We start from the raw sequence: 18,833 nt of genomic DNA on the forward strand, positions 1-18,833 counted from the left end.
GTCCAATTTGGTTTTTCCCTTGTCTGATAAAAATCTGATAAATACCTTAATTGTGCTGCTCTATAATAATTTTTAAAGTTTGGTAACTGCAAACCACCTTGATTATACCTCACTGTTAATTTATCTAACGCTATCCTCGGTTTTCCCCCCCTTTTCATAAAAATGTCCTTATTATTCTCTTTAGTTCATTAAAGAATTTCTGTTAAGGGAATTGGTAACAATTGAAATAAGTATGTCTTCCTTGGGAAGACATTCATTTTAATGCAATTTACCCTCCCTATCAATATTGGTCGTAATTTTTTCCAATGTTCTAAGTCTTCCTGCAATTTCTTTATTTAATTTGTACAAGTGGCTTAAATTATTATCTAACCTAATACCTAGGTATCGGATTACTTGTGTTTGCCATTTAAATGGTGATTCTTTTTTAAATTCTGTATAATCCGCATTTCTCATTGGCATCACTTCACTTTTATTTGCGTTGATCTTGTACCCCAATATTTCTCCATATTCCTTCAATTTCTTATGTAGTTCTTTTATTGATATTTCTGGTTCTGTTAAGTATACTATGATGTCATCTGCAAATAAACTGATTTTATACTCCTCCTTTATTTTTATCCCTTTTATTTTATTTTCTGTTCTTATCAGTTCTGCCAATGGTTCTATTGCTAAACCAAACAGTGAGGGAGATAATGGACATCCCTGCCTAGTTGACCGACTTAATTTAAATTGGTATGATACATATCCATTTACTGTTACCTTCGTCAATGCTTTAATCCAATTAATATATTTTTCTGGTAGATTGAACCTCTGTAATACTTGGAATAAATAATTCCATTCTACCCTGTCAAAGGATTTTTCTGCATCTAAAGCAACAGCCACTGTTGATATCTTATTTCCTTGAACTGCATGAATTAAATTAATAAATTTACAGACACATTATCCGCTGTTCGTCTTTTCTTAATAAATCTAGTTTGATCTTGTTTTACTATTTTTGGTACACAGTCGGCCAATCTGTTTGCCAATAATTTTGCTATTATCTTATAATCTGAATTAAGTAGAGATATTGGTCTATATGATGCTGGTGTTAGTGGATCCTTCCCCGTCTTTGGTATTGCTGTAATTATTGCTGTCTTACATGAATCTGGCAAGTTTTGTGTTTCTTCTATCTGGTTCATTACTTCCAGGAGAGGAGGAGTTAATAACTCTTTAAATATTTTATAGAATTCTATTGGGAATCCATCCTCTCCAGGCATTTTATTGTTCAGCAGCTTTTTTAATATATCCTGTACTTCCTCTATTTTAAATGGTTTCATCAGTTTGTTTTGTTCCTCTTCTTGCAATTTAAGCAGTTCAATTTTAGCTAAAAACTCTTCTATTTTATCATCTTTCCCCTTGTTATCAGTTTGGTAAAATTGTTCATAAAATTCCTTAAAGTTCTCATTAATCTCTATTGGGTTATATGTAATTTGTTTGTCCTTTTTCCTTGATGCCAATACAGTTCTTTTAGCTTGTTCTGTTTTAAATTGCCAGGCTTAATAATTTTATGTGTTTTTTCTCCTAGTTCATAATACTTTTGCTTTATTTTCATTATGTTCTTCTCCACCTTATATGTTTGTAATGTTTCGGGTTTTTTTTGTCTGCCAATTCTCTTCTTTTTGTTATGTCATCCCTTGTTGCTAGTTCCTTTTCTGTACTTACTACCTCCCTTTCCAACTGTTCTATTTCCCAATTGTAGTCCTTTTTCATCTTATTTACATAACTTATTATCTGCCCTCTAATGAAGGCTTTCATTGTGTCCCATAATATAAATTTGTCTTTCACTGATTCTGTATTTATTTCAAAGTACATTTTAATTTGGCGTTTAATAAACTCTCTAAATTCCTGCCTTTTAAGTAGCATGAATTTAATCTCCATCTATATGTTCTTGGTGGGATGTCCTCCCGTTCTATTGCTAATAACAGGGGTGAATGATCAGATAGCAATCTTAACTTTATATTCAGTTTTTCTAACTCTCCCTTGAATATGGGCCAACAACAAAAACATATCAATCCTTGAGTCCGTTTTATGCCTACTCGAATAATATGAGTATTCCTTCTCCCTTGGGTGCTGCCTCCTCCATATATCCATAAGTTTCATTTCCTGCATTGATTTAACCATAAATTTGGCCACTTTATTCTTTTTGCTAGATTTTTGTCCAGTTTTATCCAACATTGGATCCAAATTAAGGTTAAAATCCCCTCCTATCAATATATTCCCTTGCGTATCTACAATCTTCAAAAAAATATCTTGCATAAACTTTTGATCCTCCTCATTAGGTGCATATATATTGAGCTAATTCCAAAATTCTGAGTATATCTGACACTTTATCATTACATACCTCCCTGCTGGATCTATTATTTCCTCCTCTATTTTGATTGGTACGTTTTTATTAATTTATATAGTTACTCCTCTAGCTTTTGAATTATATGATGCTGCCGCTACGTGTCCTACCCAGTCTCTCTTTAATTTCTTGTGTTCCACTTCAGTTAGATGCGTTTCCTGCACAAATGCTATGTCTATTTTTTCTTTTTTCAGTAAATTTAATAGCCTCTTCCATTTGGTTATGTATTCCTTTAATATTTTATAGTCATATAATTCAACATGGCCATCTCATACCCTGTTTACACCCCATTTCCGCTTCCTCACCACCATTTCCCTTTTCCCCCATTTTCACCTCTGTTTTCCCTTTTTAAACTCAATGTATGACAACCCATTTAAAACATAAAATACTTCAACAACTCCCACATCCAATATTCCATTAGTACCAAATGTCCACCCATCCCCCCCACCCCGAGTTGCCGGCAACCACAATTCCCCTCTCCATTTGGATTGCGAAGCTGCTCGCAAGCGTCAAATGATTTCACAGTAACAGTTATTCTCTCCCAACCAACCCCCCCAGAAAAGACTTTATTTTTGCACATATATCAAAGCTCACCCTTTTTTTTTCCCATTCCTTTCTTCCATTCTCTTTCACTTCTTCTTACATATACATTATTTTTACATCTTTATATGTATTTTATCACCATTCTTCATTCTTGTTGCATCTCTTCATCTCTCCTTCTGTCCTGCAGGCGTTCTGCAAATTCTCGTGCTTCCTCTGGATCTGAGAACAGTCTGTTTTGCTCCCCAGGGATAAATATTTTAAGCACAGCTGAATGTCTTAACATAAATTTATAACCTTTTTTCCATAGGATCGATTTTGCTATATTAAACTCCTTCCTCTTTTTAAGAGTTCAAAACTTATGTCTGGGTAAAAAAAAAATATTTTTTGACCCTTGTATTCCAATGGTTTATTGTCTTCTCAAATTTTATTCCTTGCCCATTCCAGTATATTTTCTCTTGTTGTATATCTCAAAAAATTTACTAAAACGGATCTTGTCTGTGGTTTCGGAGCTCGTGTTCTGTGTGCCCTTTCTGTTTCCATTCCTTCCTGTACTTCTGTAATTCCCAGGACCTTTGAGATCCATTCTTTTATAAATTCCTTCATATCTGTGCCTTCTTCATCTTCCTTTAGGCCCACTATTTTTATGTTGTTTCACCTACTATAATTTTCCAACATATCAATTTTATGAGCTAACAACTCTCATGACTCTTTAACTTTTTTGTCACTTTCTTCTAAAGTCATTCACTTCCATTTCTACAGCTGTTTCTCGTTCTTCCACATTTTCTAATCTTTTCCCTATTTCTGTCATGACCAGCTCTAATCTATTCACTTTTTCTTCTGAACTTCATTTCACTAAATTCTAATGTCAACCATTTTAATGCTCTCATTTGTTCTTGAAAAAAATACTCTATCTATATTCTGTCCATTTGTTTTACCTTCTATTTCTCTGTGCAGATCTTGGTTGTCTTCTTCCTCTTCTTCTGTGTCTGCACCTGTGTTTGTCTTTCTCTTCTCTTCCTTGTATCTGTGTCTCTTCTGATTTTCCTGATGAGTTCCTTGTCTCACTTTACTGGGCTTCTTCTTGCTTGGCTTCTTGCTTTTGGTCCTCTTCTTCTGGGCTACTTATCTGTCGGGCCTCTTGCTGCTGCTCTTCTTTCCTTTCACTCACTTTCCTGTCGCTTTCCTCTTCTTCCAGCTGAGAGCCCTGGTGTCGGGCATCCCTCAGCTGGTCGCGTTGTGTTTGCCCGCTCCTCGGCTGAGCCCCCCTCCCGTCGATGTTCTCCTTCTCCTTAGTAAGCGCACTGTGCTTTTGCAGTCCAGCAGTCGACGGGTCGTGACTCTGCGGGGTCGTCACCAACCTCGGAGAACGGGGGCTCTCTTCTCCACGACAGCTCCCTGTTTCTTCATGCAGGTAAGGCCTTCTCCTTTCTCTTCTGGCATCTTTTCTTCTTTTTTTCCCGTTTTTACTTTTTCCTTCTTGAGTGCCATTTTCATTCTTTTCTCTACAACTTTGTCTTTTATTTGTTATGTTTTGTATTTCATGAACTTTGTATTTTCTTCACTTCTTCTTTTCTGGAGAGGGCTGGTATTCCCCTACCGGCCACTACTCCATCATGTGACTCCTCTTGAGGCTGCTTTTTTAAGACACCATTCTCATGTAGATGTCCTCGATGGAGTGAAGTCAGAGGCTGAGTTGATAGCCTTCTGGAGTTTTTTCTTGTCCTGAGAGTTGGCACCTCCATACCAGGCAGTGATGCAACCAGCCAGAATGCTCTCCGTGGTACGCCTGTAGAAATTTTTGAGAGACTTCAGTGACATACTGAATCTCCTCAATTCCCTCACAAAGTATAGCTGCTGGCAAGCCTTCATGATTGCATCATCAAGGAGGCTCCAAGGCAGATCCTTGGAGATGTTGACCCTAAGGAATTTGAGGTTCTTGACCCTCTCTATTACTGAGCCCTTGAGGAGGACTGGGTCATGTTCCCCCGACTCCCTCCTGAAGTCCTCAATCATCTCCTTGGTTTTGCTAACGTTGAACGCAAGGTTGTTGATGTGACGCCACTCAACGAGCTGATCCATCTCCCTCCTGTACGCTTCCTCATTGCCATTTGTGATTCTGCCGACAACTGTGATATCATCGGCAGACATAGATGGCACTGGAATTGTGCCTGGCCACAAAGCCGTGGGTGTATAACGAGCAGAGCAGTGGGCCAAGCCTCAAAATTGCTTAAAAACAGCAAAAAACTGCCACCCCCCTTCCCATTATAAAATAAAAGGTGCTCGATCTGAACTAATGGAATGATGTAAAATTTCAGATAGCCTCTGTGAAGAGAAAACCAAAGCTGGTGTTCCAAATTGATATCCACCCCACCAAAACTGACCTTTTTGGTACATAAAAATTAGGCATTCTGTTACTGAATTATATGGAGTAGGAATTCCAAGACTTTTATTTCTGAATTTGCTGTGTCTTTGTTTGCCGGAATGAATGTTACAAATAATTTCACAATCCCTAACCTTGGGAATAGAAATGCCTATTGGTCTCCTGATGTTTGGTCCACTGACTGCCCTTGTTTTAAAATGTGTGTGAATAGCCTCTGGTACAGAGAAGTGTAGATGTCATTTTGATGCCCTGTAACATAATATTTCATAGTCATGTGCAATACAATCTCCTCAAGAACTTGCCAGTAGACAGACATAGAGTGTGGCTATTGCATTGGACATTGTGTCAATATAAGGGAGAAATAAGTGGGAAGTGTTGCAAGGCAGGAGGAGAGAACTGAGAAGAGAGCAAATGTTCTGGCAAGCTCTTGCTAATTGCAGTTGATGTTCCAGGTGGTCATTTGGAGTATTGATGTGGGAAATTTTTACCTTGGGAGGATCTCCATATCCAGGCATTCCTGTCGAAGAACTTTTCAAGCTGCTTAAGGAAGGCCACAGGATGGACAAACCAGCTAACTGTACCAATGATCTGTAAGTTCCACCACTCAATTACCTTGTAAGGCAGAAAGCAATGTATCTGGATAATTCAAACACTGCTGACTGCCAGTTTTGTCATTCCTTTTACCATTGAGTGAACTTGATTGTCACTTTAAGATCTTGCCCTCAATTCACAATTATCTTAGGATTTAGTTTTTGCTCATGAAAACACTGCCACTCCTCATGCTGAATTGAGATTACTTATTAAATGACCACCATCCACCCATGAATCAGACATCCAGACTCTTGCAGTATTTGCCAAAGAGAAACAATCCTTCCTTTTTCTTTATGCAGATAACCTGCCAAAAAGCTGCACACGTTTTGGAGGTGACTGAAAGGTCTTAGTGATCTTTACATAGTAGATAACAATGTAATTGTATGTCTAAACAATGGCTTTTGCTCTCACTCCATTAATTAGTTTTGGTCCTTATACTTTGATTTTAGAAGTGGTTTCCTTAAAAATACAAAGCAATCGACAGAATTTCTGAGAATAAGATCTTGGGTCTGTCCAAGCTGGCTACAACCTTCAGGCTACCTACTAATAGTACATTAATCTGAAAACTGTCCTGGACCTTAAAATTAAAGTTAACTGTCTTGGAAATTGTTGATATCCATGTGTCTGTCCAAGACCCTTTGGAGTGTCCCTATGGTACCAGCCTCCACCACCACCCCTGTCACCTTTATGGTCACATATGCCTACCACCTAAAAATAGTCAATGTTATTATGTAACATGAGGGGGAACTTCTTTACTCAGAGAGTGGTAGCCGTGTGGAATGAGCTTCCGGGAGAAATAGTGGCGGCGGAGTCAATTGTATTATTTAAGAAAAGGTTGGAAAGGTATATGGATGAGAAGAAGATGGAGGGTTATGGGCATTGTGCAGGGAGGTGGGACTAGAAAGGGGTGTTTGGTTCGGTGCGGACTAGAAGGGCCTAATGGCCTGTTTCTGTGCTGTAATTGTTATGTTATGTTAAGATTAGAACTGAAAAGGAAATGTAATCACCTTTTTATGCTTCAACTGAGTTCAGATAAGCTTCACCCTCGCTACTGAAATTCACTAAATTATATCAAAAATAATTTTACTGTTTATATTGCAACTTGTGCCAATTTAACTGCAAACTGGAATGACCAGGAAAATCTATCTTGGTGCTGCAGGTACATGATGATGCGTGATTGCTGGCATGCGATCCCTTCACAGCGACCAACTTTTAAACAATTGGTTGAAGATTTGGACCGAATTCTCAGTTTAACATCCAATGCGGTAAGATGGCTGTAGTTAGACATGCATTCAGCACATTAACAGGCCATTTCGGCCCACAAGTCCGTGCCTCCTAATTACACAAGTCCAGTACATTTCGAGCGGTGGGAAAAACTGGAGCCTCCAGGGAAAACCCACGCAGACATGGGGAGAACGTATAAGCTCCTTACAGACAGTGTGGGATTTTAATCCTGGTTTTGATCGCGAGCGCTGTAAAGGTGTTGGGCTAATCCCTATGCCATGCCTCTCAATTTGATTAGTTGTTTGTTTGCTTATTTACATAGCTTAATGCCTCTTGTTTCATTCACATGGATTATGTTAAGGAAACACAGCTCTTTTTTTGTGCCTCATGGGGAAGTTGCATGTGATTATACAGTAAAACCCCTGTTATCTGGAATTCAAGCCACAATCAACTGGCAAAAAAAAAACTGCAGAAAATAAATAGGTAAAAAAATAAGGAAGTTTAAAATTTGTGTGCTTTTCCTTTAGTTCCCCAATCCATGCCACACATAACCTCAGCAACCAGAAAATTCACTTATCTGGAGCATCTACCAATCCCCATAAGTGCCGGGTGCCAGGGGTTTTAATTCACATAATGGAGACTTGGGTGAATCATTATCTTGATTGTTTCCAAGAAAAATATTTTAATGTTTCAAATGAGTTGGCATCAACAATTCCTATCCTTGAAGAGAGAAGCTGAAGAGCTATAAAAAGAGATGAATTCCTGCGGATGTTTCAATCCACAATGGATTTTATTTCAAAGGGTCTGTATGATTTGGCCCTGAGAACTGGTACACAATTAAATTGTGTTTTAAGGAAAACCCATCATTGTTGCCATAGAAAAGTATAAAATCTTCCATTCTTCGTTGATAACATCAGACTTGTACTGTATTTATTTTAAAACAAATGATCATTGCAAATATTAACTAGTTTTCAGGTTATAAAGTCAACTGGTTTTTGAATTACAAAGTTCCCCTTGAGCACTTTTAGTGTTAACTTCAGGTGCTCAAGCTATTACTGTACTTAAGCCAGTCACTGTGTGCATGGCAATTATAGTTCAAACCTGCAGAATGCATTTTTGCAATATATGTTAATCGGTTTTATGGTTAAAGCATGACCTATTGAAATTTGTGGCAAGTGTATCAGGTTGGAGAATCTAGACTGAAATGAACATCGACTGGATGTTAATTTTTCACTTTTGTTTTCTGGAACGGTTAATGCATTAATACATTGTGGAATATTATGGAATTTGGGCAGATACCATCTCCATAGTCACTTTTCATACTTTGTATTTCAAAATAAAACCCAAACAGACAACCCACTCAATAGTGTTTTCTCACAATATTTAACATTTACCTCCATTTGGAGGTATGTAGCAATCATGTTAATTATTGCTGCGAAGTTGTGACATTTGCCTTGGCTTAACATAATGAACTCGGAACACATGATAAAAGTAGCAATGCAGAATTTCATTTAATCGCTCTCCTTTTCTATCGGCAGGAATACTTGGACCTCTCTGGACCACTAGAACAGTATTCACCCAGTTATCCAGGTACTCGGAGTTCGTACTCATCAGGTGATGACTCTGTATTCTCTGACCCCATGCCCAACGATCCATGTCTTTCGAAGTATCAACAGCACATAAATGGAACCATTAAAACATGAATGGAAAAAAGCCAATTCTTGCAAAACTGCCTTTAAATGTTGTCTTCCCCGTTTCGCATCTCTTCAAGGAATTGGAGACCAGAATAGAACGTTCGTTGGAGATGGTTGCAATGAAAACAAGGATTGCAGTCGGCTGTTCATGAAGAAGTGTTCAGCTGCATGCGTTCTGTTTCAAAGTGACAGAATAAGTCTAAGCAAAATGTTTTGTGATGACCTGACCAATTTATGTTCCATAAAAAGCAGACTGGTTGGACTTTGGCCAAGACTTGGAGAAGAAAGTTCTGCCTAATTGTTAATTTTGTAATATTGGAAAGGTTATCCAGCATGAAATTTAAGTGCTGGCTATATTTGTAAATATACCCAAATATGAATAAATATATTTTATATATATTATATATATTATATATATTTACAGTGAACTAATTTTTGTATGGATAAAAAGGTGATTCTATTGCAACCAGAAAATGAAAGCAACTTTTGTTAAATAACTAAATGCTCTTGAAACTTGTTTCTGCATCAATTCCTAGCACTTCAGTTATGTAACATTTTGAAAACATTTTAAGTTATTCTTATTCAGGGAATAATTTATTTAATTGGTAATTAGTAACAATGAAAACAATTAATCTTTGAATTTCTTGTCTTATGTGCAGCTTTTGCAAGATGGGAATGGGACCGACTGTAATAGCTCTGACTAATTAGGGGTGTTTGTCCAGAAAAGAGGTCTTTGGTATGAAGTAGCAGATAGATTTTTCACTTGAGGTTTTGGATAAGGAGAACGTGTCATATTGCTGCTCTCCAATCAGGACACAACTTTGATTCCGAGTTTCTGATGGGCAATATGTGCTGATCTACCAAGAAAACTATTTGCAGTTGCATCTTTTCTGCATTCTAATTTGATCTTTTCATCGGCCTTTTGCTTGTCCACTCACTAAGTGTGATTGGGGTGGAGCAAGTGGGTATTGTCTGAGCAAATATTCAAAAAGTCTGCTTCCTTGCTCATTTTCTCCATCTCCCCCTGGAATCTTTGGGCAATTTTGTAGTAATCGCCGAGGGATTTAACAGCATTTTGCCAAAATTCATTGGTGGTGTTGGAGGGACCAGTAAAAACTTCCTTCAGATTCCATAACTGTTCCAAAGACTCTATGAACATCTTCCTTAATCTTCTGCTGTCTAACTTGATAAGTCTCCTCCTGGGATGTCGAAATGTCAGTATTTCCCCTTCTGGCATCCATCCTCTGCCCTATGGAGGCAATGGGCCTGGCAGGAATCTGTGTGGCATTGGAAGGGCAAATATATTCAGGATTATACAGGGGTGTAATGGCTGAAAGTCCCTTCCAACTTCTATTCTATTGAACACATTAAGAAAAGTTAATCTCAAATAGATTCATATTTTATTCTAACAATTGCCTCAATGTAAATTTACAACAAATTATTAGCATTTTCCACACAATTTAAAGCAAATTATTCTCACCTTAATCATACAATACCTTCTATAGACATAGATGATCTCATATTCACCAAAGTTATTAATTTCTATTATACATGTCTCAGTGTTTTGCTTATTTATCACATCATACCTGGTACACTTAGAAGTGTTCTTCAATGAGCTGTATAATTGGTTAATTAAAGAGCCCAATTACAGAATGTAGCGTTGCAGTGGATAAAAGATCAATTGATACCAAGCAAGGGCAGCATTTGAGTACTGCTGTAGGATCCATTCAGGAGTCTGATAGCTGAGGGGAAGATGATTTCTTTAAGCCTGTTGGTGAGCGATTTTACCCTCCTGTGAGGAAGGGAGCAGACCAGAGTGTGACAGGTCCTTCAATATGTTGGCTGGCTTTCCAAGCTAGTGGGAGATGCAGATGGAGTCCATGGGGGTAAGGAAATTAGCATGTTGCCCTGAGCTACAATTGCCTCCTTCTGCAGCTTTGGATTTTGAGTAGAGAAGCTGCCATAGCACGCTGTGATGCAGTCAGCAAGTATGGTTTCAATAGTACATACTATTTAGGCTATTGAAATAGTATTGTGTCCAATAGAAGTTGCTGCGGGGCACGCCAAACTTCCTTAGTCATTTAAGAAAGTAGATGGTGCGTTAAGGTCACCATTGCATCATAGTTGGTCATGGTCAGTGCATTGGCAATATTCACAACGTTGATGTGGACAGGGGTTTGGTCTCTATCCTCTCTCTGGAAGTCTGAGATCACCCCCTTTTGATTATCGATGTGTGAGAGAAAGATTGTTATCGTGGACCATGCCACAGAACTCTTAATCTCACTATTAGATAACCAATCCACTCTGTGATAGAATGTTAACTGAAAGAAGCATGAATTTCATTTTGAAGGTGTGATACCAGCTTGGTCATCCCACATATTCAGAAGAATTTAACTATTTGTTAACTGAAATTGTGCTTAAGAAATCTGTTTGAAACTCTAGAAGAATGAATTCCAATGGCTTATGAATGCGTGTTTAGATGTGAAATTAAAGTGATTAATATTTTCCATCAGACGAGAATAGTTCTGAAGCTGATATTGCTTTGCATTATTTTGCAACAAGTTTAACCTATTTTTATATGATCGTGCTCTAAATTACTACAAAATAAGGTGTCATGTAATAGACATAAATGTTCAGGGACTATTTAAGGGCTGTGAACAATTATCTTCATTTATTTTTCCATGTTATAATTCTCCATAAACTGGTCTTGTGTCCGAAGTATATCCTCGTTTTATTACCTCCATTATTGAGCTTTATTTGTCAAATCAAAATGAGGATATCTTAACCGGTCATTGGCAGATTATTATAGAACACAGCACGTCTGATCTAAGAAGGCTAAATGTATCTATCTCTGTGCACTAGGGGGGCTAACTTTAAAACTGCAATATTTGAATGGCACAATTTCAAATAATTATATTTCTTATCTTGCCTTCTGTTAGTTAAATAACATATTTAAGTAAGAATACTGTATATACTCATGTAAAAGCAGGCTCCCCCCCTTTTTTTTTTGACTTCCAAAAATCTGGTATTTTTTATGTACCGCATGTAAAACTCAAACCCCCTCCCCCCTATTTTTGGCCCAGGCTCCCTCCCACCAGAGCTCCAGAAGCCCTGACCGTAGACTCTCACCTATGCCATCCACCCCAATCCGAGCTCCCGATGCCCGCCCTAAACACAGACTTACTATTCGGTCCCCACTGACCGCCTGCCATTGGAACTCCCAGTGCCTTGAACGATGCAGGTAATTACCATGGTGAAAAGTAGTATGGAGTGTAATCATCAACTGTCTAAATTTTACCCTAATGGACAACAAAATTTGACTATTACACAACTATACATGGTAATTGGTTCTTCATGGGAAGAAGTGACAGACCCAGATTTCTGAGGCTGGAATGTTGTTTGTTACCCAAAATTGATACCATTCATCGGATCTGTCGTACTCATGCTCCTGGAAATATGCCCAATCCTGACTAGCATTGAAATTGATCTGAATTTAACAGCAGTGTATTTGTTCATGTTTCATGTAGCTTGTGCGTTTTCCTTTTCAATAGCCTAAATAGTATCCTGAGTAATGCTCACATATTGTTGACCTGTTTCCAGATCAATGATTTAAAAGTGTACTTTAGCAAATAAAACCAAACAACTCCCCAAAATTAGATTACAAATACCAAAGGGCTAACTGTACAAGGTAGTCCCCAACATACGACCATAATGGGGACCAAAGGATTAGTTGTAATATAAGTCGGGGAGCAGGGCAGGCGCCGGCGAGCAGGGCTACCTCGGGCTGCCACCAGGAGTGGGAACCACTGTATACAGTATTTTTAATATAAAATATGTACTTGTTCAGTAGTTTTAATAAAGATTTTTAAAAAAAACATTTTGGTCGTATGTGCGGATGGAAGTCGAGGACTACCTGTATTTCCAAAAATGATAGGGCTGGCCATTTAGACTAAACATGAGCCAATATTCAGCATATTGCAATATTAATTTTAGTTGTAAAAGCACACTACTTCAAGAATATATCCAACTCATAATGGTGATAAATATTAATAAGCACGTACTTTAAATGGAAAGGAAAAGGAAACAGCACAAGATTTGTTTGCCCAGATAATTGGATGATGTATTATATTCTGCTTACAGGAAAGCAAGACCGAAATGTAGTGTTGCTGCTTTGTTTTGGTCAGGTGCTTGGTTCATTCTTATCTACATTCCACCACTTTATATTTTTATAAAGCATTTGTCATCCTGTGACATAATGTTGAAATTTGTGCATGAATTTCATAACACGATGTACAACTAATTTATTGATTTTTTTTTACAAAAGGTTCTATTTTGTTGTGGTTTTTCAAATGGCTAAAGGCCAGTTAAAGCTACGAATGTTTATATGAACGATTTGCTTCTATGTTATGCTGGTTGTTCTTGTTAAGTACTGCTGGATGCATTATTAAAAGGCAAAAGAAAACATAACCAAAATTTGGTTTAATGTTTCTTTTAAATGCCAAAGGAATCCTTTTTAATTTAAATGTTATTTTTTTCCCTGACATCCTGTAAAATTGTTGACCAACCCAATGTTGATGCTGGTTATCTGAGAGGCCATAAAATGTTCCAAGCGCTATAAAATGTCAGGTTTTGCGTGAGCTGTATTTTGCCACCAGTGGAAACAATAAATCAAGGCTTTAGCTATCAGTCATACAACTGATGTGTTGTGTTTTGAAATGGGTAATTGCGTACGAATATAAATATCACCTTTGTTCAAATGTGTGTTCCTATTTTTTGGTACTCTTAGATTAGTTGTTGAATTCAAAGCAAGCTTTGTTCAAGTACCGGAACATGTAAGCCGCTCTCTGAGTATCTTCCACAGGTGTTTGCAATGTGTCGAACAGTAATAGTGGCAAAGACGCCAAATGGCTCAAAAGTCAGGACATCAAAGGGATGATGGAGAGAAGGCTGGGCAGTGGGGCCGAGGGGAAAATTGATCAGTTCATAATTAAATGATGGGGCAGACTCGAGCGGAATAGCCCATTTCAATATTATGGCTAAAGATCATAGATACTTTTTTTTAAAGCACTGTTTATAATATCACTATTTAAATGTTGGATTTGAGAATTTCAGCTTTATATGCTATAAATTAATGCCAAGGGGTTTTTGCATCATCCAACCTAAGTATGGATGACCATTCCTCCAGGTGTTAAATGTAACACACCGTCCACTCATAAATGAACTAATACTGATGTGAAATTAAATTTTCAACTTGCAGTGATCAATTGTAATGTCTAGAGATCAAACAATCCTCTGTTACAGTCATTTTTTAATCTGATCAGTTATCAAAAGCTCTGAGTTCTTAATCTTGCTGGATCACTTTGAGATGTGGGTTACTGGCAATCGGATAATATTCCAAAATGATCACAGATTAATGCTGGATCAAAGGCTTGTTTCTGCAATCCATGATTCCAGAAATTATTCTGAAGTAATAAAACACAGGAAACTTATTTTTGAGATTTTCATTCTGATTGACCAAACCCATGGAGAAATATTCATGCACTTTTCAAACAAATTTTGGGGGAATTTAGGTATTCAAAGTTTGAACCCTCTTCTGTGTTGGGAGGGACTTAAGTTATGCTGTTGTGTAGGTTATAGAATGACTGGTATTCCATATACTTCAAAATCGCTCTTCAGTGAGTAGGGATTCTTCCTATCTTTTGAGCAGCTACTTGACCCACTGAGTTCCTTCTGCAGATGGAGTTTTGCACCAGATTCTCATCTCTCCTGTCTCTCGTTCATCTTTTGAAATTTTTTTATAAACCTCTGAAATGGTGGGAAAATAATTTCTATTCCTGAAAGCAGGTATTGTTCTAGATTTAACTCCAGCGGACATTAACTGAGTTTGTTGGGATAGCCATCCACCGCTTACCCCCACCCATCCCCAAAACACACAGACATGCGTCACCTATTCGCAGAGCATCTGAAAGGAGAAGTGAAGCACGGCGGCTCAGCTGGTCCTCTGCGAAATCTCTTCGAGGGATGTCTGCCCTGAAGAAGAAAGGCTCAGGGCCGAAACGTTGATTCTATATCCTTACTTCCTATGGATGCTGTGTGAGCTGCTTAATTCTTCCAGCATTTTTGTATTCTTAACCGGAAAAAAATTTCTTGCCATGTAACATTTTAAAATGTATATCCCCTTGACTTTAGGAAAATGAGAAGTGATCCCACTCAAACAACTGGATGCCGGGAGGATGTTTCCCTCACCAAGGAGCCCAGAACTGTCTCAGAATAAGAGATTAACCTTCAGAATTGAGATGAGTTGAAATGTACTCACTACTAAGGTTGAAAATCTTTAGAATTCTTGAAGGAAAATGGGAATAATGCAAGGAGATGCAATCGAAGGAGGAGATCGAGCAGCTTCGTACAGTCAAAAATTCTGCTTTTGTTCCTCTTTCTAATCTACGGACGTATACAAAGTGCTGGGTAGAAACTTAGCTTGAAGTGTAAATACTGACATCTCCAATAGCAGGCTTTGATTCTATCCTTTGGGACTCTCTGTGTGGGGTTTGCATGTTCTTCCTGTGATCATGGGGGTTTCATTTTTCCCCCCAAAGGTGTGCTGTAAATGTTAATTTGTAAATTACCCCAATGTAGATTTTTTAAATTTTGAATAATTTTTGTTTTAAAAATTAAATATAGACACAACACAGTAACAAGCCATTTCTGGCCTCAAGTCCATGTCACCCAATTTACACCCAATTAGCCTACACCCCCAGTACATTTCAAACGGTGTGAGGAAACCAGAGCCCTCCGGGGGAAAACCTGCACAGACAAGGGGAAAGTGCACAATCTGACGGACAGCCCTGGATTCGAACCCTTGTCCCTATTCCTGGCACTGTAAGTGCACTGTGCTGACCACTACACCAACAGTGCTGCCCCAGTATGGCATCATCGATGGGTATGAGAGTGGCTTGCAGGCTAATTAGTAAGGAGTGGGACTGATGGCATTCATTGCTCTGAGAGTCATCACAGCCTTGATGGTTTGAATGTCCTTCCATGGCATAAGGAAATGTAACATTTTAAATGACGCATTGGTTGTGGAATTTCAGAAATGTCAGTTCTCTGTAATAGATGAACTGATCCAAGAAATATCTAGGCTAGGTCGCTCCAGGGCACTGCTATGATTTGGCTTGGCAATGTTATCTGGATAGACCTGTCAAGAGAGCTGAAATTTGTTTCTAGAAGTCCCCCCTTCAGGGCAGCTCCTGCTGGCCAATTAACAGGAAAGACCATCAATGGTCCGTGCTTTTAAAAAAAAACTGTGGAATGTCAGTGAGTTCCACTGGGATCCCTTGGGATTCCTGAATTTTGGAAATGTTGATCAGAATCAGAATTTATTGACATGAATAAGTCACAAAATTTGTTGTTTTGTGGCAGCATCACAGTGAAAACCACCTTGCAGAATAAATATTTTTTTAAAAAGTGCACAAAAAGTCAAAATAAGGCAGTGTCTTTAGTTCATTGATCATTCAGGAATCTGACGGCAATGGAGAAGAAGTTGTCCTTGTGCCGCTGAGTGCTCGTCTTCGGGCTCCTGTACCTTTTTCCTGCTGGTAGCAGAGTGAAGAGGGCATGGTCTGGGTGGTGGGGGTCCTTGAGGATAGAGGCTGCTTTCTTAAGATCATTCCATCGAGGACATCTAGAAGAGGAGGTAAGACTGGTGCCTGTGTTGTCGCAGGCTGAGTTAACACCCCCTGGAGATTTGTCCTTGTCCTGAGTGTTGGCATCTCCATACAAGACAGTGATGCAACCGGCCATAAATCTCTCCATGGTAACTCCTATAGAGGTTTTTAAAGAGTCTCAGTGACCTATCGAATCTCCTCAAAAGCTTCACAAAGCAGAGTTAGCATCAGAACAAGTCTAATGGGGGGGGGGGGCAAAGACTGACATTGGAAGACTCACTCAGTGGGGTGGGAGGCGTGTGCCATACCTACCATGAATGACCTCCGTGCGCCATCGTCACACTTTCCCCTCCCTCCAAACACATTGCCTGGGCACTAGTGCTGTGGGTGGGGTGGTCACAATAACATTTGGTAGGAGGGGGCCAATGCCAGTGGATTGGCACTGGTCATGTCACAAAGTATAGCCCCCAGCGAACCTTCTTCGTGATTGTTGACACCCAGAAATTTGAAGTTCTTGACCGTCTCCACGACTGATGCTCTTGATGAGGACTGAAACGGATTCTCCTGACTTCCTCCTGAAGTCCACCATCATCTCCTTGGTTTTACCTTGGGAATCACATTGACATAAAGTAGTGAAGCACAAAAGTCTGCAGACACTGGTTGAAGTAACAACACAATACTGGAGAAGCTCAACAGGTCAAACACTGTCATTTATATAGTAGAGATAAAGGTATGTCACCAAAGTTTTGACTTGAGCCCTTCATTGAGGTATTCTTCTTTCTTTGGCTTGGCTTCGCGGACGAAGATTTATGGAGGGGTATGTCCACGTCTGCTGCAGGCTCGTTGGTGACTGACAAGTCCGATGCGGGACAGGCAGGCACGGTTGCAGCGGTTGCAAGGGAAAATTGGTGGGTTGGTGTTGGGTTTTTCCTCCTTTGTCTTTTGTCAGTGAGGTGGGCTCTGCGGTCTTCTCCAAAGGAGGTTGCTGCCCGCTGATCTGTGAGGCGCCAAGATGCACGGTTGGAGGCGAGATCAGTCCACTGGCGGTGGTCAATGGGGCAGGCACCAAGAGATTTCTTTAAGCAGTCCTTGTGCCTCTTCTCAGGTGCACCTCTGTCTCGGTGGCCAGTGGAGAGCTCGCCATATAACACGATCTTGGGAAGGCGATGGTCCTCCATTCTGGAGACGTGACCCACCCAGCGCAGTTGGGTCTTCAGCAGCGTGGATTCGATGCTTGCGGACTCTGCCAGCTCGAGTACTTCGATGTTGGTGTTGAAGTCACTCCAATGAATGTTGAGGATGGAGCGGAGACAGTGCTGATGGAAGCGTTCTAGGAGCCATAGGTGATGCCGGTAGAGGACCCATGATTCAGAGCCGAACAGGAGTGTGGGTATGACAACAGCTCTGTACTCGCTGATGATCTTCGTGTGTTTCTTCAGGTGGTTGTTTTTCCAGACTCTTGTGTAGTCTTCCAAAGGCGCTATTTGCCTTGGCGAGTCTGTTGTCTATCTCGTTGTCGATCTTTGCATCAGATGAAATGGTGCAGCCGAGGTAGGTAAACTTGTTGACCGTTTTGAGTTCTGTGTGCTCGATGGAGATGTGGGGGGGGTCTGGTAGTCATGGTATGATACCTTGATGAAGGGCTCAAGTCTGAAACGTTGATGGTGTATCTATCTTTGCTATATAAAGGACACTGTTCGACCTGCTGAGTTTCTCCAGCTTTGTGTTGTTACTTGACATCAATTAACAGCAGATTGTACATATGCTGATCTGGGAGAGTGGTCCCCCTTGCCCTCCTGGGTCCCCCTCGCCCTCCTGGGTCCCCCTCGCCCTCCTGGGTCCCCCTCGCCCTCCTGGGTCCCCCTCGCCCTCCTGGGTCCCCCTCGCCCTCCTGGGTCCCCCTCGCCCTCCTGGGTCCCCCTCGCCCTCCTGGGTCCCCCTCGCCCTCCTGGGTCCCCCTCGCCCTCCTGGGTCCCCCTCGCCCTCCTGGGTCCCCCTCGCCCTCCTGGGTCCCCCTCGCCCTCCTGGGTCCCCCTCGCCCTCCTGGGTCCCCCTCGCCCTCCTGGGTCCCCCTCGCCCTCCTGGGTCCCCATTCTCAGTCTCAAGGGTCCCCATTCCCGATCCCTTCTCACCCTAACGCTCCCCAACCCAAACTCCCTCACCCGAGCAGGTTCCCTTCCCCGGTCCCCTCCCCCTCACAGTTCCCTTTGTCATAGTATAGAATTTTTACTGGCATTATACTTGCAGACACTAGGATTAGAGACCGTCAAACATGTTCCACAAAAAGCAATCAACTGACCAAAACAAATCCCCACTGTGGGTGTGAATCTAGAAAGTGAATGACAGCAGGATATTTA

The 18,833-nt window shown here is 40.1% G+C and overlaps 1 protein-coding gene across 15 annotated transcripts in view; it reads left to right on the plus strand.

Annotated features, from left to right (window-relative positions):
• The window catches only part of LOC138744163 (fibroblast growth factor receptor 2-like), a 166,944-nt gene extending 153,437 nt beyond the window's left edge, over positions 1–13,507 (plus strand). For all 15 annotated transcript variants that reach the window (XM_069899838.1, XM_069899848.1, XM_069899841.1 and 12 more), the window contains 3 exons: positions 5,756–5,893; positions 7,054–7,159; positions 8,657–13,507. In XM_069899838.1, the coding sequence (XP_069755939.1) occupies positions 5,756–5,893; positions 7,054–7,159; positions 8,657–8,821 (409 nt within the window). In that variant the 3' untranslated portion in view covers positions 8,822–13,507. The remainder of the gene's footprint in view (positions 1–5,755; positions 5,894–7,053; positions 7,160–8,656) is intronic.
• The last annotated feature ends 5,326 nt before the right edge of the window (positions 13,508–18,833 follow it).

This window comes from Narcine bancroftii, chromosome 10 (assembly GCF_036971445.1).
Source record: "Narcine bancroftii isolate sNarBan1 chromosome 10, sNarBan1.hap1, whole genome shotgun sequence".
NCBI lineage: Eukaryota > Metazoa > Chordata > Chondrichthyes > Torpediniformes > Narcinidae > Narcine > Narcine bancroftii.